Below are 24,085 nucleotides of genomic sequence, written 5' to 3' on the forward strand. Positions count from 1 at the left end.
TTTCTCTGTGTTGAGGCCAGCAAAGGAATGGACTCATGCTCCTGGGCGCCCCACTTCTGGATCCTACCCCCTAGCACCATCCTGATCGGGACTGAGGCTGATGAAGCATCATTAAGTACAGCACCGCTTACTCTAGTTGACAGAAGAGACACCTGCACCTTCTGGACGAGTAGGCCACCTGCCCCCAGAACCACAGCTCTTTTGGTGCAGTGTAAACACTGATTGGATTCCTGCCAGAACCAAGTACCTTGATGGACACCAGAGATCTTCAGCAGAGTGAGAAGCCTTATCCTTGAATGCGGACCTCATGCATTTCTGGCACCCCCACACAGTCAGTTCACCATGTTCTGCCTACAGGAGGCAGAAAGGCATGGTGACAGGAAGGTGTAGTCGCCACTTAGCATGACTTGATAAATGATCTTATCTTTAGGAGTGTGTGTTTGTGTCTACCTTGTTTCACATACTGTGTCCTGGGGATTTCCCAGCAGCTCTGGAATATCACTAGTACACACTAAGTTCAAGATCCATGGAGATATTGGCTTCTGCGTTGAGCGAGGCCAGGTAAGGCAAACAGGCAGAGTGGATTATGTCTTAGGGAGTGGAATCAGATTAGTGGGAGAGCCAGGCCTCTGCCTAGCTGCCGAAAAGCAGATGCCCTGGAAATGAGAGATTTAGCATTTAATCATCTTGTCTGGCAAGAAAGCATCTCTGATCCTGGGCTCCCCACCCCAGCATGTGCACACAAGCTGCCATGCTTCCTGGGAGGGGCACCCCTCTACTCCCAGCCTTTGAAGTGGTTTGGGAGAGAAGAGCTGCTCTCTTCCCATCAGCACGTACAGCGCGTGGAGCAGAGTCATGGGGCCTCGGTTGTAGGTTCCATGCCAGGAATGAGTTCAGTCCCCTGCTTGGTGTTCTGCACACTCTGGAGAAATTACCATGGCTCTCAAAGAACCAAGACTTGTCTTCTGCCTTCTCAGAGCACCTCCCTTGCATTTAATTTTTTCAAAGTACCACATATGTTTGGAGAAACCCATCTGTGCCTCCTGTCGATTTGAAGCTGGATATGGAATGATCATCAGTAGTGAAGTTCTACCTGCAGAGCTTCTTGGGGCCTCTTGGTGCTGTGAGTGGCATGGGGCAAATCTGCCTGTCTGCCTCCTGCTGCCTTGCTTCAGTGAGGCTGTGTGGTGGGCAGCATCTGCCATGCCACCCGCCGCTGTTTCTATGGGTCAGACACAGCGCTACAGCAAGGCAGATTCTGATGTGACTGACAGCACATGCTTCCAGGCTGGGGTTGATCCAAGTTCCCGTGATACACAAGGATGTTAACAGTAATGAACTGCAGGGTGTTTAGCCAGAGGCCGCAAGCCTGCGTGAGGCCATGGGTTTGTGTCACTGGGGAAGAAGACATACTCTTATTTTTAGCTCCAGCTCTGTCTTAATTAATGCTTCAGTCCTGAGGGCTAGGACACAGTCCAAGCTCCTAGCATGACCACAGATCTTCCCTCCTCCGGTCTTGTTCACTTCCCCTGGCTGGTTCCCTCCACTCTATCCCTCAAGAACTATCGCACTCCAGCTCTTTCCTCCACCCTCTTTTAGTGCTCTTCGTCTCTGAGACAGGGTCTTGTTTTGTAGCCCAGAACGGCATTGAATCAGGGCAGTCTACCTGTCTCAGCCTCATCAGCGTAGGTGATAGGTGTGAGCCACCGTGTCTAGTTACACTGTGGTCTGCATTGCATACGAGGCAAACACGTCCTGCCACTGAGCCAGATCCTTAGACCTTTTTAGATCTCACTGAGTTGTTTTGACTTGCCTGGAACATACTCTGTAGGTCAAAAAGGCCTTCCTCCTGAGTATCTAGAATCTAGAGCCACCGTGCGTGGCTTCACCTCGGAAGTTTCTGCATGCCCTCACCGTGTGCAGCGTGCTTTCCCTTCTAAGCCTATATCCACATTCCCCTTCCACATGCCAGATCTGGATCTTGCTCTGGGCTCTCTTTAGACCATCTCTGACCTTGAAACTCATCATTTCCTTTCTACGAATTGCCACTTTGCATCCACACACACATCACCTAGATGCAAGCTGGGATCAGCCGGCTCCTCGGATCGGGGGAGGACTATGCAGACTAGCCCGACTTCCTGCAGCCAAGCAGAGTGCCCTCCGGTGATCATCCTACCTGGGACACTATGATTGCCTTTGACTTTGAAATCCTGCACTTAAAATTTTATACTGAAATTTATTTAAAAAAAAAAGAAACAAACTTATTTTGAACTAATTCAGTTGTACATTGATACACTATTCCAAGGTGTGCCTTGGTTTCCTCACGAAACCAAGAAGAACCAAAGTTCTTCTTTCTTACTTATTCATCTCTGGTCTTTGTATATGACATGGTGTCTTAGTTAGTGTTACTGTTGTTGTGGATAGCACCATAACTAAAAGCAAGTTGAGGAGGGAAGGGTTTATATGTCTTATACTTTCACATCATTGGAGGAAGTCAGGACAGGAACTCAAAACAGAGCAGGGACCTGGAAGCAGGAGCTGATGCAAAAACAATGGAGGAGTGCTGCTTACTGGCTTGTTCATCGTGGCTTGCTCAGCCTGCTCTCTTAGAGAACTCAGGACTACCAGCTCAAAAGTTGTGTCACCACCCTTCCCCATCAATTGCTAATTAGGAAAATACCCTATAGACTTACCTGCTAATATTATGAGCCACTTTATCACTTGAGGCTCCCATCTCTCAACTGACTGTAGGCTGTATCAAGTTGACATAAAACTAGCAGTAAATGTGGCTTTTGCTAGAGTCTTCAGATGGTTGGACTTCAGAGCAATCATTTCAAGCATCAGAGGAACATTGAGCCATGGCTGCCATGAGGAATCTGGAACTGTTCTTCTCAGTCCCAAATGAAGATATTTCACTAATGTGAGGCTACCAAGTGAAGTTTTCCATCACAGACAAAATGGTTTCTCTTATGTAATGTTCTTTAACAAGAAAAAGATCCCTGTTTGACAATAGCTATCTTGCCTCTTTGAAAATACTGATCGCAGATACTGCTTTCTGTCCCCATCTCTTCTCAGTGCGTAGGTCCATCTACTTCCTTCATCTGATTCTTTTTTTGTACCATAGTGTGTTCCCTTTATGATGATGTCCAGCTCCTTACAAATCAGTGCCAAGCAGGGAGGATGAGAGGAGAACTCAGTGGTAGCAAGTAATTGCAACAAACTAGGTATCAAGTCCCATTTCAAATGTACAGCCATCCATTGGTTAGCTATTATTCCAAAGTTATAGATGAGGAATATGAATGTCAGATGTGAGGCTGGCTCAGAATGCTGTGGGTGGGAAAGCTTGCTTTCTGTCCGTTACACCACACTGCCCCCCAGAGCAAACCTATCCTGTGCTTACATGGCTGGCTTTTGTGCTGTCCTAAAAGTCTCCTGTGGTCCAGCCCTGGGTAAGCACAGTGGAGCCTCTCTAGACACTCTGAAAGGATTTTGTCTTGTCCACCTTGCCGCTTTGTGCTTCCCTGCTCTTTTCAACCCCCCCCCCCCCCCGTGGAAGCCTGCATCACGAAAAACCTCCGCTGTGACATTATCTTGGAACAAGTCTGTAACCTTCCTCCAGCCAGTCCTATATGTGGGGATAAAGACATCTGCAGCCAACGCAAGAGCGCTGTGTGTGCCTGTTCTAGCAGTGGATGTGAAGCCACGTCACCTAACATGGAGGATTTTCAGGATACTGCAGCAGAAGCAGATCCAAGTGACACTAAGGTCCCATCGCTGGATCTCCTTGACCAGTTGTGCTGACCCCCACCCCCCTCCTGATGCTGGAACTGCTGGAGATTTGTACCAGTTCTGTCTTTGTGGGAGTGAAAGCAGAGGTGGCAAAATCACAGAGGGTGAATGCTCCTCGCACAGCAGGAAGCAATGCCTTCAGGACTCAGCTGTGGCTGGCTAGGGAACAGCCACCCCCTGCACCTCTCCCAGCTCCTAGTCCAGATCCTGCCAGCTTTTTAACTGGATCAGTTTTACAGTCCTCTCACACCAGCTCATGTTCTCTGTGCGCTCTGCAACCATCTTTCTTGCTGAGCCAACAAGAAAAAGTTTAAAGCATTTGCTGCTTACATCTAAAATGCTTCCAGACACTAGGCTTCTTTGGTGCTTGCCGAAGCACATGGAAAGAGAAGGCTGAAAGCTTTATGAGTTGAAAATTCAGGCTTATCATTGGGTCTAGTGCTGGTCAGCAGAGACTCCAGTTGCTTTTAAACACGGCTCAGTGGGTTTTGACTGAAAGATGCAACTAAATGTGTCATCATGTATTCATCTTTCAACTTTAATTATTGGAAACAGCCTGCTTAGTAAGTCCCAGAACCAAAATTCTGATCTGAAGGGTCCTTCCCCTTCCCTCTCCAGGGAATACTCCTTGACATCTCTAGACACACTACAAAGAAATCTGGCAGCTTTACTTTCAGAACCACCCAAAACGAGGTTTTATTTAAAGGGAAAGTGTGTATTTGTCTTTAGACTAACTGAATCCTGCTGTTTTTACAGATAGACTCATGACTTTGTAGGTTGACTGTAGAGAGAAGCTGAGTCTCGGCCTCAAAGGGATGCCACAGAGACAGGTTGTCAGGTGTTGAAGGAAAGTGTCTAGCCAGACGAGCGCTGGCAGCCAGGCCTCAGGTTTGCACTGCAGATGTGGTGGGTTTGAGTGGTAGCACTTTGCTTTCTTACCGTTATAAACTAAATCCTTGTCTTAATGCCTACACCCCTGGGTTATGGCAAACACTATTTCCAACACAGTGCACGTGGGAAATATAATTCAGGGTTAAGCCATTATGCTCTATGCTGGATGGAATCAGGGATGTTGTGGTTTGCTCATCTTGAAAAGTAAGAACACCTGTCTCAGAGGATAAGGAGGATGGGTTTTATATTTCTCATCAGCAACTTTATTCTTAAGGATTTTCCTTCAAATTTTCTTCTTACTCAAAGGAATTGCATTCCCATTTTGCCATTGGGGTTTCCAGGGGCCATTATGAGCCTTAGTGTTTGCTGTATTCCACCAGTTTTTTGACTGTCCTTCTCCACAGACCCAGTGCCTGAGTTTGTTGGGTTTCTTGTTGTTGATCTCCTGCATGGTTGCAGTCCTTTCTGGGACACCGCTGTACTTCTAAGACTGACTGCCTTACTCTTTGGCTTCTACATTTTAGACTTCCAGGTCCCACCGCAAGAGTGGCCGCTGCAGGCAGCGAGGCCAAAACGCGCGGAGGGTCAACTGCCGCCAACAACCGACGGAGCCAGAGCTTTAACAACTATGACAAGTCCAAACCTGCCGCCTCTCCACCCCCACCCCCACCACCAAGTAACCACGAAAAAGGTGAGTCATTGTCTCCGGAGTCCTCCATCAGTTTGTCTCCATAGCAGACATGTCTGGTTCTTTTGGGTGGAGTCAAGACCAAGCTGGCAAACAGGATGGAGAACTGTGGTACAAACACACACATGCTTAGCAAGAAGATTGTTATCGGTGGCGTTAACACAGCGGGGAAGCACTGCTGATTCACAGCCAGGCAGCTAGCCAGCCAGAGAAAGTCATTTATTTGCTCATGGCCAGTGAAACACTTGGCTACAGATTAGAAACAAAATGGCATTTGAAATTTGAGATTAAATTTTCATAGAGTATATGCTACGCAGAAGAAGGGTTTGGGAGAAAGACAGGTTTCTTGGGGCATGCCTTGGGACCCATCAGAAAGATGAGAAAGCATTAGGAATATGGGAGCTTTTCCTGTGAAAAAGTCAGCAGTGTGGGTCAGCTAAAGGGAAGCACTCGGTTGTGAAGCACTGGGTTGTGGTGCTATAATGGTATTTGACTGTCTGAGTTTTTAGGATGGAGTTAAAAACAAGGTGAGTGGCCCTGTGGAAGACCTCCATGGAAGGGAGTAAAGCAAACCTTTGCTTGTTCAGGAAACTAAGGCGGGTTACATGAGTCTTCAATGGAAGAGAAGCCCTGCCTCTCTGCCCAGCAAGCAGAGAGGGTAGAACCCAGGTATCTCAGAAGCATTTCCTGTGATGACATGGAGGTACCCTGGAGCATACGCTGACCATGTCACCCCATCCTCTTGAGATACAAGCATGCTGCCCCTCAGTCCCTGAAGTTGCTCAGGAGCCTGGGCAACCCTCATATTGTACGTGAATTTAGTCCCATCTTATCTACTCCCCAAACCGGAGACCCTTGAGCCATGGAGCCTGATTCCCTTGAGGGCTGACTAATGATTACATTCCCCTTCAGAGTAGGGGAGATATTTTTATTTTTATGAGGCTGACAGATTTTTCAACCAAGGAACCGTGAAACCAGTACTAAAGTCTTATCCAGGGTATATTGTTTCTCTCTTTGTTTCTGTCTCATCCAAAATCAAGGCTTTTGTTTAACCTATATAGTTTTTTGGCCTGTTTGTTACACTTTTGTGGTGCTGAGAATCAAACCCAATCAAACCTTGTCAGGCTAGACAAATGTATCACTGAGCTACACCCCTCACGTCTTCTTCTCTTTACTTCACCAGGCCTAAGTGGTATTCTTTATAAAATTGTGCTTGAAGGAGTTGGAGCAGTGGATGCTGTTTTTGCAGAGGATCCAATCCTAGCACACAAGTTGGGCAGTACATAATCACCTGTAACTCTAGCTCCAGGGCATCTGACTCTCTCTTCTGGCCTCTTCACTTGTACTTACATGCACACACCCAGATACAGACAGACATACAAACATACACATAAGTAAAACAATTGAAAAAAACTCATAAATTTGTGCTTGGAATAGAAAACTCACATCTGTTTGCAAAATGGTACAAGAACACACATTTTAAAAAGCTCTCTTTTATATTTCTTAACAAGCACCAGTATAAACCAAAACTGTAATACCCTTCCAGAACTTTCACAGTGCAGTCATATAAATACAGCACATACATATAGGAATGCTTTGGGTTTTACCTCAGTAAGAAAAAGCTATTTTCTTTTTAGTTCCCCCTGTGTCACAGCTTCATTTAATCTGACTTTGAAAAGGATGTTAAAAAAAAAAAAAGGTTCGAAAACTTGCCACCGATGCAGAGGCGGGGGGGGGGGATGTTGCTGCGGGAGGGGCATGTATTTTGGAACAAGGAAAACTGTTTTAACATGCTGAACTAATAAAGCCATTAGGTAAATCTGACCTACATCATCAATATTGATGTGACTATCATCAACAGAACTCTTTTTTAGTTGGGTTTGAGACTAAAACTTGCAACCTCCCTTTCTCTTCTGCCTGTGAGGTCTCTGAAGAGCTGTGAACTACACGAGTTGCTCAACTGTCCTTGTCATTGGACCTCTAATGTGAGGACCACACTGCTTCTGGGGGGGGGGTTTCCTCCTCTGGTCTCTTGTCAGCTGCATCACCCCTTTGCTCTGCTCTTCTTGTCGGGAGACACGGTTAATGTCCTCTAGCATTTTGTCATGTCTGACTTGCACTGGGTTGATTGGTTAAGAGTGGTGACAGCTCTGAGTCAGTGATTAGGAGACAGGACTGTAGAATATTTACCCATGTTGGGCAGTGCACCAGCACTGTGACGTGACATCACGAGTCTAGATGGAATGAATCTGGTAATCTAAGTCCTGCAGAGGAGAATATGATGACCCCTCTTTCGTTTGCTTGTGACCATGAACATAGACTGGGACAGGACTAGCATCAGGCTTGTTGTGGGAACTCAGGAGCTAAGATGTTGCTTCACGGAGGCACATAGAGAGGCGTGGTTCCCATGTGTTCTGTAGCAGAGGTGCTTGAGTCTTGAGCACAAAGCAGACATAACCAAGGCTGCTTTGGAGGGGATTGTGAGTGATTCCATCTGCATTGCTTTCCCCTGGTGCTAGGACAGGCACTCAGGAAGGACTGGGTTGCTCTAAAATATTTTCCCTAGTGTTGCACTGGTTGTTGATCTGAGAACGGATCTGCTGGGTTTGCTTTTGCATTAAACTTGAGTTCTGTAATGGACCTGTCCATGAAGGCCACAGTGATGGGTAGGGCTCATTGGTCATTCTGGAGCTTTGATCAGAAGAGAAAGAGGATATCCTCTGCCAGGGAGAGCAGAGGACAAGTGTCATTTCTGGGAAGCATCTGAAAAATTACTGTGGTCTCTGGGCTGCAGTCCATTATGGGAGAGAGGGAGGTCTTAGAAGACGAGCTTCAGTATGCTCCAGGGACCACTGTTGCACTTAAAGTATGCTCCAGAAAGTTGTCTGGGGAAAGAACTCTATGTGCGGATAGACCAGAATAGGCTTCCATACTCAGTGTCCTCAGTGTCCTCACAGGGCCCTGGAAGGGGGAAAGATGGCCAGTTGAGAAGCCATGCATCTCAGAGGTCAGACCACAGCTGTCTGTGGAAAAATTTTGGCCTCCTGCTAAAGACAAGGCAAATACTTTGACAACTAAACTTGAATTCTGGCTAGGGGTATAAGCTGCCTATAGGTAGCTGTCACCAGGGTATCTACTCCAGATCACCTTTGGAGACCATTGCAGGCCATCCTGGTGCCTCTGGACTCAGAGGGATGTACACAGCCATTGTAGATGCCGGCAAGCTCCCCCAAATGCTTCTCCATTGGGGTGGGTTTTGCTAGAGCAGGCACCAGCCATCTGGGTATGCCCAGGACTCCATCAGGACTGGCCCACAAGCCACAGTGTCAGAGCTGCAGCTCTCGAAACAGCAAGTCTCCCCACTTCTCAGAGACTCAGCTTGTTGCTCAGTGAAGAGGCACCAGCAGACCCTCAGGAAGTTACATACATAGTGTTCTGCTTGTGTTTTGTTTGGTTTTGTTTTTTCCTAGCCCAATCCAAATTCTGTGTCCCAGTCACCTCTCCGTCGGTGGTAGACATTTGAGTGAAAGGTCTGCTGCCATTTCCTCATAGTTGGAGTTAGTTGACATTGTCACTTAGCTGGCACTAGAAACCCAGAGTACTGCCCATTATCAGTTGCCTTTCACCAGTAGGACAGGGTGGCTGTGGGTCTTGCCATAAGGTTTCTTCATATGACTTGACCTCACACCATAGCTTTCTTTGGTCCTCAACAATTTATGGACAGGGTCTAACTGAATGGATGGAAAGTCCCCTATACACACGGAGGCTCACCACTCCAGAACTGTCTGTGCTGATGTAGTCCATGCAAGGCGTCCACATGGTTCCAGTGAGAAGAGAGTCCACATGGGTGGCTGTCACAGTGATTGACTGGTCCATGATCTAGGCTAGGTAGCCTTGATAAATTCAAAACTCTAGATTATTGGTTCTCTCTCTGTCTGCCTCTCTCTCTCTCTCCCTTCCCATCCCCTCTCTCCGCCCACCGCATGAATGTGTGTGTGCATGTGCACACAAATCAATCATAGCCTTCATCTGGAGGTAAGGAGACAACCTCAGGTTGTCCTTCCCCTCCCTCCTTGTTTGAGATAGGGTCTCTTGCTCCTTGCAAGCTGGCCAACAAGCTTCCAGGGGTTCTCCTGTGTCTCTACCTACCATCTCACTGCCGGGACACTAGGATTACAGGCCCATGCTATTGCCTCTGGCTTTACCTGGGTTTTGGCGGCCTGAGCTCAGGTCCTCGTGCTGGCACAGTGAGCGCTTTTACCCACCGAGCCATCTCCTCAACCCAATTATTATTTTTTAATTATGCTTTGGCTTGGGAGCCCTGGACAATGTCAGAATGAGGGAGAAAGATTAAGGAAGGAGACTGGACATAGAGACCAAACCTTCCATGACGTCAGTGCTGGGCAGCTGTGGCCTGTGGGACACATGGAGTCACCAACTGGCAAAGGGCAGCCTTTGTCACTACTTCTCAAATGCCTAATTTTTCAATGGCTCTTTTGTTAACTACAGTAGATAGCCTGAGTTGTAACAATAGGGAATATTTCCCCATAGGACCAAATTATTCAGTTTGCATTTTGTAGTAAAGGGCTCTGCAAGTTCACCTCCCGTGAATCATCCTTAGAAACAGAGGTTGCTCGCCACTGACTTGTCTCACTCTTTATGTGTGAGAGTTAAGTTGAATGTTTTGGTGACTGAATTTTTGGAAGCAGGTGGGGACTGGAAGGACAGCTCATTAATGCTTATGAGTGCCGGTGTTCTTTTAGAACCCAAGTTCAGTTTCTAGCACCCACGTGAGGCAGCTCAGAATTGCCTGTAACTCCAGCTCCAAGGGATCCAGCACCTTCTAGACTTCACATGAATTCACACTCACATGTATATATACCCACACAGACACAGACACCCATATACACATAATTAAAATGGTAAAATAAAAACTTAAAAGAAATGAGCTTCATTGTAACATTTTCGTACATGTACATCAGTGCACTGATTTTTTTAACATTATTTTTATTTTGTGTGTGTGGGTGTTCCGCCTGCATGTATGCCTATACGCCACATGTGTGCAGTGCCAAGGAAGCCAGGAGAGGGAGTTGGGTCCCCTAGGACTGTAATTACAGAGGGTTGTAAGCCACCATGTGGATATTGGAAATACAACCCGGGTCCTCTGTAAAAGCAGTCAGTGCTCTTAACTTCCGAGCTACCTCTCCAGCCCCTGTGTACTGATTTTTATTCAACTACCCCACTGCTTTCCCCTGTACCATGTCCGCCTCTTTCCACTCCCCTCCCCCAGCTTTACCTGCCATAGGACATCCCATTAACTTCTCTTCTTCCCCTCCCTCCTCTTTATAGTCTCCTTTCTTTTTTTGTTATGTGCATACACATGCACACACACACACACTACATACACATAAACATACGTACAAACACACATATACACACACATGCACAGACACATACATACACATATGCATAAGTACACCCACATATGCATGCACACATCTAGATTACTGGGAGAGATGGCTTGTGTCTCAAGGTATGATCATGGACGATCGGTCTGTCCGCTTTCAAGGTGACTATGCAAATGTAGATGCTGGACTTCATAAACATTGCCCTTCTGATACAGGTGTCCGAGTTTATATTTGACATAAAGATGGAAAGCCCTTGCTCTCCTTATTCTCATCTTCTTAGATACATATCACAAGAAATGCCATTTTCTAAGTGCTGTGTGCCTCTTAGCAACTGTTTGATGACTTATTGTTAAGGGAGGGAGGGAGGTAGTGAGACCCCAACTCAAGCCTGGCATGTACCAGGAGCTCAACATGGGGAACCATGCAAATCTCATATCCACTTTGTCATAACTATATTTAAATTCATTTTCAGAGCCAGCACTTTAGATAGCTAGACATCATGATTGCCAAGGACTTCAAAGCCAGCTTTGGTCTTGTGGTTTTTACCTTGCAAGTCTTCAAGTTGTTATGTTTTCCTTTTTTCTTGTTCTGGCTGAGCTCATAGAGAAGAAGGGGATGGGTTTTGATCCCTTACTTGGGCTGGAGATCTCGTCTGCACTGGGAATGCTGTGCATCTGATCTGCACGTGATGATTCCAGTGCTCCTCCTCCTGTTTGTCAGTCAGAAAGCATCCACATGCACATGAGTTCAGTTTCATCGTAAACTCATCAGGCGTAGGCATCTGTGAGTGCTGTTACTCAGGCTTACGAAGTTTGATCTGCAGCACCGGGCTTATTCCACTTATTTAAATAGTCCTTAAAAACATATTTCTGCTGTTATGTTTTTGACAGTATTCATCTGCATTTAAAGGTAAATTTTATTTTGGGGTAAATGGAATGAACCTTTACATGAGCATGTAAGGCTCATCTTCACAATTCCAGTGTGACAGGGAAGAGTAGTCACAGGGAAGAAGAGCTACTGAGCGGTGGCCCTCTGGTTCAGCCATAGCCAGTACTTCATGATGAGCTTCTCAGGAATGCACTTGATCGACTTCCTGGGGCTGAAACCAACCTATCAGACAAGATACCATTTCCCTGCTCCAGCTTACACCCTCACTGTGTAAGCCCTTCTTTAGAATGCCAGTGTGCAGCTGGTGTGGGAGGGATCCAGCTGTACTTCAGGGGTCACAGCAAGAATGCCTGTCTCCTGGTTACAGTAGCCTCTTCGGTGGTAAGCCCATATGCAAATGTGGCCGTTCCACACAACGGTCAGCACCGAGACACCAAGGACATGGTTCACATGGTGTCTGAGGAGCTCCTGTCGGGTTTTTCAGCAGTGCCAATGCCTATTTTTGCAGTTGGGAGGCTCTGAGCTTTGTGGATGGTAATGCAGGCTTGAGCATCAGAGCCATGGCCTGCCTAATTCTCCTGAGGTGAAGCAGGTCTCTCTGTGCCCTGAGCCTGTTGCCTTTGCTGTGATTGGAGAATCCTAACATTTTCTGCAACTGAAAACTGGATTGCAAGATCCTCAGCCTATAGTGACTCAGTTTGGGAAAAGCAAGGCTTTGGAGGGAAAACAAAAACAAAAATCCCACAACCGTCTTGACAACTGGGTAGCCCAAGACAGTGTGCCTCTGCTGCCCTCTCCTGGCTGAGTCCTGTATTACGCCTTATCTCTTTGCCTAACAATTTTTTTTCCTTGATTTTACCTTTTATTAAATCATTTTTTTTTGCCTTATATGTATGCGTATTTTTGCCCACACATAGTAAATCTGTGTACCACTTTTATTCCTTTGTGTTTGCAGAGACTAGAAGAGGGCATCAGATCCCTTAGAAATGAATTACAGATGGTTGTGAGCTCCTTTGTGGGTTCTGAGAATCAAACCTGTGTGCTCTAGAAGAGCAGCCAGTGCTCTTAACCATTGAGTTAAGGAACCCTGTTAGAAATGTAAAGACTTGCAAGTTGGCTATATGATCCTATCCAGGTATGGCTTTCCTCCTTTCTTTCCTCCACTTGGGAGAGTGACTATAGACCAAAGAATGTCTAAGTATGTTCAGTAAGATCCCAGTGGCCTGGATGGAAAACTCTGTGTATAGTGATAAGGAACTGACTGAGGGCCTGAGCTAAGCCCCTCCTCCTTGAGGCTGTCACTCACTCCCCCTTAGGATTAACCCTAAGGAAGGAGATCTTTGAAAACACTAGTATGTTTTTACTCTAAGAAAGTTATGCTAGATTTATTTGTTTTTACTAAGTGACTAATACCAAATGAGGCAAATCAGTCTACTCTTGATCACACAGGCACCCATCCTACCCTTCATATCCTGGGATGTGTCTAAGGTCATTTGTCCAAGTCTTTTCAGGATTGAGCATCAGCCCAGTCACTGATACTAAAGCGTGAAGGAGGGGTGCCAGCCCTGCCCTCCTAGTGTGAGAGACAAGTAAAAAAATTAAAGAATGATGTGCTAATTACTTTTCTACAAAAATTTAGATGCCACAAACAAATGTGTGTTTCTGGACTGGGGACCTTCATCAGGATGAGAGCAGCAAGGTTTGCAGGGTCCTCTTTACTATGTTTACTCATTTTCTCACACAATGGTTAGGAGCTAAGATGTTTTAGAACATGGGCTAATTGAAAAAAGCCAGCCAGTTCTCCTGCTGAAATGAAGATCTATGCCCTATGCTGGTGTTTCCTTCTCTCCTGCCATAGGAAATAAAACTAAAGCGTTACAGGAATGGCTTCGAAGGCAGCTCAGTGGTGGACTGCTTGCCCAGTATTCCTAAGACCCTGGGTTTGATCTTATACACACACATACACAACAAAAGTTACAGAAAACAATTTTTGGCTCCATATTAAGAAATAAATAAAGGACTTTCATATCTGTCTTCTCCCAGTTGGACGGATGAATCTTTTGGTGGGGGAGTTCTCTGGCCCCTATTGGTGTTCTGGCAGGCCAGATAAGCCCTGTTCTGGCTGCTCTATGTTAGGTTTCAGCAGACGTCCTTGATGATGTTTGTAAACCTGTGAGCTGATTATCTCAGGGTAGAGTCTATATGATTGTGCAGGAAATACTTTTGTCATTTGGATAATGTCACAGGTATCACCCATAGTTTATGACCTTTCCTTAGGCCCCATCTCCTGAGAAGGCACCCATCCATCCCCAAAATACGCTTTAGCCTTAATGGTGCCACTTACACTCTAGACATTGTTTCTATTCCAAGGAAGGAAGGAAGGAAGGAAGGAGGGAGGGAGGGAGGGAGGGAGGGAGGGAGGAAAGAAAAGAAAGAAAGAAAGAAAGAAAGAAAGAAAGAAAGAAAGAAAGAAAGAAAGAAAAGAAAAGAAAAGAAAGAAAATGTGCGAAACTTCCCCCAGTGACATTTGCGTTGAGTTTCCCCCATTCTGACTGGGATGATTTGTCTCATAAATTCAGATAAGTTGTGAACTGGCTAAGTGCTTGCTCTGCAGCCATCATCATGGCTTTAGAGACGAACATTGTCACAGAGAAAAAAGAAATCATGGCTACTTGTTGAGATTATATGCATGAGCCCCTAACATGTGGATTGGTTTTTCTGTCCTTTTCTAATGCCAGATAGCCTAGGTTCAGCACTCAAATGCCCATTTCACATACTTACTGTAGGGGGCATCATTTATCAAGCAAATCCCAGCCTGCAGAGAGCAAGTCATTTTAGTCCTTATAGGGAAGAAACCAGTCTCTGCTTTGAAGATTTCTGAGCACTGGAGATGCCCGTATTCTGTCCTGTCCTTCATGTGTTAGACAGCCTGATCTCGGGCACAGACTTTCTCAGGGGCCAGGATGGCTTTGTATCATGTTAAATCCATCTGCTTCAAGATCAAAATCGGTATGGTCAGTGTGATGGGCGTGACTTGTCCACACAAGATGTGTGTACCAGGACAAGGATTTTCATCCATGTTACCCCATGCCAGGCCATGTCACCCCTGTAATCCCTTAGTCAAATCTAAGACACTTCACCTCAATCCTCCAGCAGAAGTGTGTTTCCTTCTCACAGAGCATCTTCACAGCCTCAGGAATAGGAAGTTAGAGAGGAGACTGTGGGAGCTAGCTTTCCTCTAGACTGTTCAGCTGAGCTTGGTGAAATACACTGTGGCTTCCCCTGTTGTCCCAGCCCTGAAAAGTAATACTTTCCAATAATAGCTGTTTCCCACAAGCTTGCAGGTTGACCATATATTTCTACTGAGGAGCCCCAGGCATGTGAATGTGCCTGGGGTCAGTGAGAACAGCCACAGCCAAGATGACCCTTCTTGGGCATGATTCTTTCTGACTGTTTCCAAGGTGTTTAGATAAGTTCTAAGATAAAGAGTTAAGGTGTGTAAGACCCACTGAGACCTAGCCTCATAAAGGAACATCATAGTTTGTCTTCTTGCTTTCCTGCCCATATTTATGAGGGTAGGAAATAGCTTCATAGTCGTACTGAAGAGGGCGTGTGCCACAGAGAATGCAGACTGAGAGCTGTTCTCCTAATCCTCTAACACAGTAAATAAGTCAGACATAGTAAGTAGACGCTGATTTCCCTTGTCAAGATGGTGATGAGACTGCACTCAGTTCCTAACGTGGGACTTCCAGCAACTGTGGGAGACATGCAGAACTGAGGGGTCAAACCATCATCACTTTCCCTAAGCTCATAGGCTTTTGACAGGAGCAGGCAGCTAGTGAGAAGACACACTGGCCTGCACTGAAAGCAGTACACTGCAGATAGGTGCAGTTCTGCTTAAGCCCACTCTTCAGCCATGATTCTTTATCTCCATATTCCTCACATCCCTCCTTTCTCTTGCACACCAATTGGCAGGTGTTAGTTAAATGTTCATCTTGGTTTCAGGACTCCCATAGGGATTAGTCCTAGCATCTCTGCCTGACTTTGGATCCTTAAACACTCTGAACTTCAAGTCCTTGCAATGGACAGAAGAGAACCAACCCTGTGCAATAGAACATTGCTCAGTGAAATTAAATGCACACGAGTCAAAAAAGGATCAAAGGAGGCACTAAGACCACAGCAGCTAAGCTGAAAATCCCAGATTTTTATTCCTCTCTTTCTGACTCTGACCTAAAATCTGAAGACGTCACAGACTTCCTCGCTCTTCCTCAGCAATCCTGAGAAAACCAGAGTAGAGGATATTTTTAAAACTAGGAGCCTCAGGGCTAGACAGATGGCTTAGCAGTCAAGAGCTCATGCTGCCCTTCCAGGAGACCAAGGTTCAAGTCCTAGCACTCATGTCAGGTAGTTCGCAACTGCCTGAGATTCCATCTCCCACGGTGGATGCCTCAGGCCTCCACAGGAACCTGTATCTCCATGCACATATCTATACATTTAATTTTTAAAAATCTTTAAAAATAAAATAGGGACCTAGAACCAGAATGACCTGTCCCCAGAGGACATTCCTAGCAAATGAACACTTACCATCACTTGGCAAATATCAACAGGGTTAGCTTTTGCTCCTGGAATCTTAGAAATGCAACTTATTGATTGTTGAAATGCCCCAGTGATGGCTTGCAGTGGAGGGGAAATCTGAGATAGTTGAGAAAAGCAAGCATGGGAAGATGTGGGTTCGGTTCTTTGTCAGTCAGTCGCCCTTCCCCTCTACCCCCGCCACCCCCCACCATCAAATAGTTAAGTAGATGTGTAAGGAGGATAAAGCCTTCTGTGAGGTCTTAAGGAAGAGGGACTTCACTAAGAAAGGTTACAGGTGATAATTTTCTGCAGCGCATTAGAACAAATGGGTCTTTGATTAGCAGTAGATCTTTCTCCAAGCGTAATTTTTTTTCTGTGACTCTTCTCACCACCCCAGAGTGTGGGTACTCTGACTGTCCTGAAATGTCCAGATCCACAATTTGGAGAAACCGTCTATGTTGTTCTTGGGAACTGGTGACCAAAGTGTGTTTGGGTAGGTTAGAGACACCAGAGATTAGCCTATGCATGAAAAGGGTGGGTACAGCTTGAGCCCTGCCCTCTGTGAGAGGTTTTGGCCTTGGGGTGCTGGTCAGCAGGAGTTGGCTCTGTCTTGACAATAGAAATGGCCACCGCTTGCTGCACACTGATCAGAAGTGTTCACTCTCATTAGGGAGCCCCTCAGTTCACCTTCTGGCATGAAACCCTCCACAAATCATCAAACAGCCAAGGTGGAGGCTGCTTCCTTGAAGTCTCTCCAGACACTTTGGCACACTTGCCTTTTGGAAGGCTTAGCTAAGCGGAGAGCTTTTGGAGCCTGCGGTGGGGCCGGGGGATCACTCCAGACACTGGGAGCACTGAGACTCACAGCTCACCCCTTGCTCCTAGTCTTGAACCCTTCCTTGTGCACACTCTCCTTCTGCGTGGGTGACTTCCTGGTACCAGCAAGAGCACTGTTACCCGGAGAAACAGTGTTTTCTGACAGCCAGTGTCTGGAACCTGCAGAGGCCTCTGTGCCCTCTGCTAGCCCTGCCAAGCAGAACTTTTGGCAGAAGTGCACATAGTCTGACGTAGTTGCCACCAGCTGAAATAGGGTAAGTGTTACAGGAAGCTGATTGTGTGGGGTGTGCAAATGTGTGGAGGATGGAGGAAGGTGTCGGCTGTCCTGCTCTATCTTCCTCTGCCGTATGCTCTTAAGACAGCTTTTCTCTGAACCTAGAGTTAGGCTGGCAGCCAGCAAATCCCATGGTCCCTCGTGTCCCTGTCTCCCCTATCCCAGTGCTGGGCTTGCAGGTGCAGGTGTAGCCATGCCAGACTTTTTACAAAACTGGGAGGTTGATCCTAATGCTTGTATAGGAAGCACTCTTTCCCACTGAGCCGTGTCTCCAGCGCTGAGAAGCTGAGTTTTCAGTAGTTACATTCATTTCTGTGTAGGTGTGGAGTATATGTGAGGGTCAGGATGTGTACATGTGACAGCACTCATGCGGAGATCAGGGGACAACTTGCAGGGGTCAGTTTCCTCCTTCCGCCATGCAGGTCCCAGGAATGGAACTCAAGTCATCAGACGTGGTGGCAACTACCTTGTAAATTCCTAATGTGCCGATTTTAACTTTCTTCAGTGACCATGTGTGGCTGGCGGCCCCATCGTTGACCACTACAGCTCCAGTTAATAGTTTGGTGAGCAGTTAAAAAGTGTGTCTCTGAAGTCTGTCACTAAAATGGCTTTTAATGGACCTAGAGATTTGGCTCAGTAGTTAGGGGCCCTTGGTGCACCTAGAGAGAATCTGAGTTTGGTTCCCAGCACCCACATGGTGGCTCAAAACCGTCCATAACTCCAGTCCAGGGGATCCAAAATCCTCTTCTGGCTTCAGTGGCACCAGGCACACACATGCTGCATGCACATATATGTGTGTAGGCAAAACATTCATACACATAAGTATAAATAAATAAGGCTTCCTATTCCATCAAATGTCACACTTGCAACTTGGCATTCTAGCTAGACAGTTACTTCATTAGCAACTGGATCCAACCTGCAGCCCGTGATAGCTAATGGATGAGGCCAACCAAAATCGTAAATGTACGATTTGGGAGGGGGTTTAAAACTTCTCTGCGTAGTTGTCAAGGGTGAACTTTGTTGATGACACCCCCATGCTCAGCGTTAAAAGCTCTAGCATCTTGCATCATCTTGTGCTGAGGAAATGTTCAGTAATTGTGTGCTGAATGCAGGTGTGAATGAATAAACACAAAGACGACAATTTTAAAATGGCTTTTTAGTCACACGTTGTATGGAATGTCCAAAAGAGGCAAATCTCTAGAGGCAGAACATGGCGTTGCTAAGGCTGGGTCAGGGAATGGGAGTGTTCTCACAGGGCCATGGACTTTCTTTGTTCTTTGATGAAAGATGTCTGAAAATGAGCTTGTGGTGCTGTGTTCACCGAAAACTTCTGAACACGCCCCTTAGATGTGTGTGTTTTGTTACGGTGGTGAGTTCCACCTCATAGTGTGGTTTAAGAACAGCTTCTTGTTCTCTCTGTAGCAAAGCAGACATGCTGACCCCAGTTCTCCTTCCCTCTGGGGGTTGGTGTTCAAGCACCTCCCCTGTGCTAGGCCTCACTTTCTCCATGATACAGAGGGCTGCTTTGGCTTCAAGGATGGCAAAGACTTTTTGATCTTCCTTCCCTGTATCTATGTAACTTTAACCCCATTTTGAAGGCATGGTGTTATGCGTGTACTATACAAGAAACATCAATGGGCACGAACTTATCAAAAAACCATACATTTATATCGCTTAGTGGTTTCAGTGACAGCCATTTGTCATATACTCCTGTCTATCTGCTGACCTGGCCAGTTTTTTTGTTTTGTTTTGTTTTTTGGTTTGGTGCTTGTTTGTTTGAGACAGGTTTTCTCTGGGTAGCCTTGGCTGTCTTGGACTCACTTTGTAGACCAGGCTGGCGTTGAACTCACTAAGATCCACCTGCCTCTGTCTCCCAAAGAGCTGGGACTACAGGCATGTGTCACTGTGCCTACCTTGGCCAGTTCTTTTATTCTAATCTTAGTGACTAATAATAACTCCTACTACGCACAGCACATCGTAAATATGTCTTTATAACTGTATGCATGCATGTGGATTACAGAATAAATTCAAGTTAAAGATGCCTCAGTTTCTGAGGTGGGTTGGGAAAGAGTCTGTTGCGATAGAATAATAAGCAGAGGAAGCTGCAGATGGACCTGCTGGAGCCAGATTTGAGAATGAAGCTGCAGATTTCAGTTGTGATATGCAAAGGCAGAATTAGGTGCAGGAAACTGTTGAGGAGCAAGAAACACAGGTTAGGTTTGGGTCCAGACTGGCAAACAGGTGGGTGGCAGGGGCTCTAGTTGACCCCATCAGCAGCTGTCAAGCCAAAGCTCTAGGGACAGTTGAGAAGTCTTTTGCTGGTTGGTCCTTGATGCACACTCTGTATCAGATGATATGTTGGTATGGATCCTTGCTACCACAGAATTAGATGTCCACTATTTTATGGGGTTCAGATGAGGGAGTTCTCCCCTGTCCTTGGCCTGGCTTGCCTAGTAAGTTTTGGTGCCTGATTTCACTTTTATGATTTTAGTATGGTCATGTTCCTTTATAGTCTCAATTCACCCCAATAATATTACAGGGTGGCTTCCTTGCTATTCCTATATATACATTATTTATTGGTCTGTCAGTCTGTGTTGGATGAATGGTACCTGATAAATGGCTCAGGTTCTGGGTGCCCCCAGGGCCTGTAATCATCCTTATCCCTCAAAATGGAGGCAAAAGATACTTTTGCAGGCAGCTGACATTCCGTCAGAATCCACAGCACTGAGAACTGGCCCAGGCATGAGCACAAAGCCTAAGCCTTCGGCAGTCAGGGGAGCTGATGCATAGAGCCCACTCTCTGTCCTCAGGCAGCAAAACTTCTGGGGTCATCGGGAGGTTCCTGGCTGTTGAATAGCACATGGTTTTCTGTGGTTTGTGGTCGAGGGTCCTGTGGGTTTTCTCTTGGAAAGCACATTTCATTAAGAATAGCTTTGAGCTGGTTATTTTCTTCTCTCACTTCTTTTTGAACAGAGAAGAATGCAAAATGGTCACTTCAAGGAAGCAATTCTCCTCCCATACCTCTTCCTCCTGCCCCCTTCCTCTTCTTTTTCTGTCCATTTCATTCCTCTCTTTTTTCTTCTCTGTTTCTTCTCTGCCTTCTTTTTCCCTCTTCCTCTCCCCTTCCCTCTCTTCCTCTTCCTTCTTTTCTTGCTCATCTTCCCCTCCCTCCTCCCTTTCTTACTCTTCGTTTTTCTCTTCCCTCTCCCTGCCTCCCCACTGTCACAAAGCCTACCCATGTGTATCAACAGTACATAAATAATTTGGGGTCCTGCTTTCAAGCTGGTGGGCTGGACACAGAGGGCCGCTGTCATGTTAAGAATGGCTGCCCTCATTGCTGAGGCCCCTCTTAAGTACCCAGAGAAGATATTTTTGGTCCTTTGCATGTGTATGCTCACTGAGCCCCTCCTTTCAATACCAGCAAGCACCTGTTGTATCCTCTGCTTTAAAGATAGAAACTCAGGCTCAAAGTGGCTGAAAAACCTACCTAATTATATGACTGCAAGGCCCAGAGTTGAGATTTAAACAAGGCTTTCCATGCCTGGAAGCCAGTTTGTTCTGGTTTGGTTTGGTTTCGGTTTCGGTTTTGATTTTGTTTTTTTTTTTTTTTTTTTTTTTTGTGTGTGTGTGTGTGTGTGTGTGTGTGTGTGTGTGTGTACATGCAAGAGAGTGTGTGTGTATGTGTGTATAGTACATGGGTGTTTTGCCTGCATGTTTATCTGTATACCACATGCATGCCTGGTGCCTGTAGCCTGTAGAGGACAGAAGAGGGCACTGGATACCCTGGGACTGGAGTCCCGTACAGCTCTGAGCCACCATATGAGTGCTGAGAATAAAACCCTAGTCCTCAGAAGGAGTCGCCCCTGCTCTTAACTAATGAGACATCATTAGCCAGTTTTGACAAGACTTGTTAGTTGAAGAAAGCCATATATTGTGTCGGGGATTATGCACGTTGATGGAGAGGCAGCTGGTAAGAAAACAGATGTTGGGTGATGGCCCCACAATCCAGCCAGACATTCAAAGGAAGAACAGCGGGGACAGAGCCTAAGGGAGGGGAGCCACATTCATGCAGCCTTTGAGCTTGGAACTTTAATCTTCCTGGTTCAGCCGCCCAAAGGTTAGCTACAGGTGTGCCACCCGTGACTGCTTGTTTTCCGATCATTGTTAGTTTAGAAGCCAAATGCCAACTCTGAAAGGGGCAGACTTCTCTTGTTTAGAGGTTTGAGGGGGGCACTTTTTTTGTTATGTGTTGTGTGGTAGTAAGGGTCAAATCCAGGTCCTTGTACATGCTACACCCCAGCCCAAGCACACCATCAGCTGAGTTCATTGTATCATTGTCATCCTTTCCCCCATTACATACTCCATCATGAAGTAACATGCAATCCCAATCTGTGGTCTTCCTGACTTCGTTTTGCCAACATATTTTTTTTTAAAATCTTGATTTCTTTAAAGACAAGGTAAAGGCTCAGGAAAGATTTGTAAGCTGAAAGCAGCTGCAACCAACTCTTTTGGTTGTAAGGTCCCTGACTTGCCAGTGTGTGCCCAGTGCTATGCTTGGAGCACAGGGCACAATAGGTGTCCAGCAGTGTGTGTGAAGCTCAAGGGACGGTGTGTGCTCAGCGCTGTGCTCGGAGCATGGGACAGCATACTGCACGGAGCAGGGTATCTCTGCTCCAGCGAGCACACAGTTAGGGACTAGGGAGCCCCGTGAGGAATGCCTTTATTTACTTCCAACTGTGTCATGGATAGTGGGTGACATGGTATCCCTCACAGTGAGATGTAGTTCAGCAAGGGTGGAGACGCTAGCTGCCTCCGCCAGAAGGGACAGTGCTTCCTGCTCCAGCGTAGGTAAGAACTTGTTGGCTCAGTGGTCATGTTGTCCTGGGCTGGCCAGATCCCAGGAAGTCCCCATGACTCCCATCAAAACACAGCTGTCCTGAGCAGAGCTCCAGAGCCACTGAAGTGATTCTGATGGGGGTGGGGGGCACATCACTTGGCCACTCTGGAGCAGATGAAAAGTTAATTGGCTTATTTAGGTGCTCATGTTATAATGTGGATTTTGATAGTTCCTCTGTTCTCTTCCATTAAGTAAAGATCAGCACACTGTCAGGAGTAAACAGAGCTTTGGGCCAGTGTTTCTGAAACACACACACACAAAACAAACAAACAAACAAACAAACAAACAAAAAACAACCCTGGCACTTAAAACTGAACTCTTAGGGGATGTTTTTGCCTCTTCTCTTGCAAAATAAGTGTTGCAGGGGTGAGGGGAGATGGGGAGGGCTAATCATCTTGTGCTTCTGAATAGCTTGAAAAAGACTGCCTGCTTCCAAACACCCACAGCTTTGAGCAGATATTAACATTCCACTTAAATACACTTGGACTTTAAAATCTGTGCTGCTCATTACTAAAACGTTTAATGACTGAAAGAGAGAGACTTAAATGTAGTATGAGAATGCCTGACGCCCCACTTCACTTCAGTAGCCTGGGCTCTCCTGACCCTGGAGCAGACATGCTTTAAATAAATGAATGTATCCACCAATGGATATATAAATGAGTATATTTCAATGACCGTTATCATGAAAACACCTCTTTAGTGTAACTGAAGCTCATACACAAACACGCACACACACACCACACACCACACACCCTTGGGAGCATGTTCGTGTGGGCTTGCGGGATATCTTTTCCAACCCTGGGATAAATATAAAAAGGCATAAGAGTAGGAGAGAGACTATCTGGGAGAAAAAAGCCCACTAGGAGGGAGCAACATACAGTGTGGAGGGTGAGTGTTAACAAAATATATTTATATAGTGTCTGGGGAGGTGGCGCTGGGTAAGAGCCTTTGCATACAAGCATGAGGACCTGAGTTTGAATCCCCAACATCCAGTTAAAAAAAAAAAAAAAGCTGGCATGGTCACACGTACAGCAGAAACCCCAGTGTTGTGGGAGGCACTGGCTGGGGTCAGCCCAGCTCCTGGTACAATGAGACTCCCTAGTTTAAGAGATTAAGACAGAGTGATAACAGCGTAGCACTAGATGCCGTCACCTGGTCTACATTAATGCATTTCCTAGCACGCTACATGAGTATATATCACACATACAACAGACATACACATATGTGTATGTATGTATACTATTCTATACATCTATAGAAATTTCACAGTGAAACTAATTATGGTGTATAATTAAAACTTACTAATAAAAGCATAAAATACATTCCAAATGTCCTAGGGACCCACGCTGCTCCTAGTCTCTTCTGTGTCCAACCAAACACCCCACAAGGGCCCACACTTCATATAATTTGCTCACCCGGCACATTCCACCACAGACTTACTTCCATGAGAGGGAAACTTACTGGCAATCCAGAGAAAAACTAGATTCAACAGACCCTCGGTGCAGTTTTCCTAAAGGCAAGGGCAGGCTGTGTAATCTGAGTTGTCCAAGGGAGCCCATGCATTCCTGCTGCTGTTTGAAGACTCTCCTCCTAAGCGGATCCCTGCCAGGTTTATTTGGTTTAGCTCCCACTCTGGGAACCAGGCTTCTTTCTGTGCGTGGGGTTGTCAAGAGAGCAGCTCCTCCAGGATTCTGGCTGGACAGCTGCAGAATAGCTGGCATTTTTCTTTCCCCACCTCTGTATTGACAGCAGGTTTGAATCACGGGGCCCTGTTTTATGTAACATATCCAGGCCAGAAATCACTTGAAAAGTATTTAGGATGCCTAATTGGATCTTGT

General features: G+C 46.1%; 1 protein-coding gene across 4 annotated transcripts in view; it reads left to right on the top strand.

The window, feature by feature from the left end:
• Nav2 (neuron navigator 2) overlaps positions 1-24,085 on the top strand; it is a 343,708-nt gene that overhangs the window by 159,228 nt on the left and 160,395 nt on the right. For all 4 annotated transcript variants that reach the window (XM_055608371.1, XM_055608367.1, XM_055608368.1 and 1 more), the window contains one exon: positions 5,205-5,371. In XM_055608371.1, coding sequence (XP_055464346.1) covers positions 5,205-5,371 — 167 coding nt within the window. The remainder of the gene's footprint in view (positions 1-5,204; positions 5,372-24,085) is intronic.

Source organism: Psammomys obesus, unplaced genomic scaffold (genome assembly GCF_907164565.1).
Source record: "Psammomys obesus unplaced genomic scaffold, mPsaObe1.curated_primary_1811, whole genome shotgun sequence".
NCBI classification, from domain to species: Eukaryota; Metazoa; Chordata; class Mammalia; order Rodentia; family Muridae; genus Psammomys; species Psammomys obesus.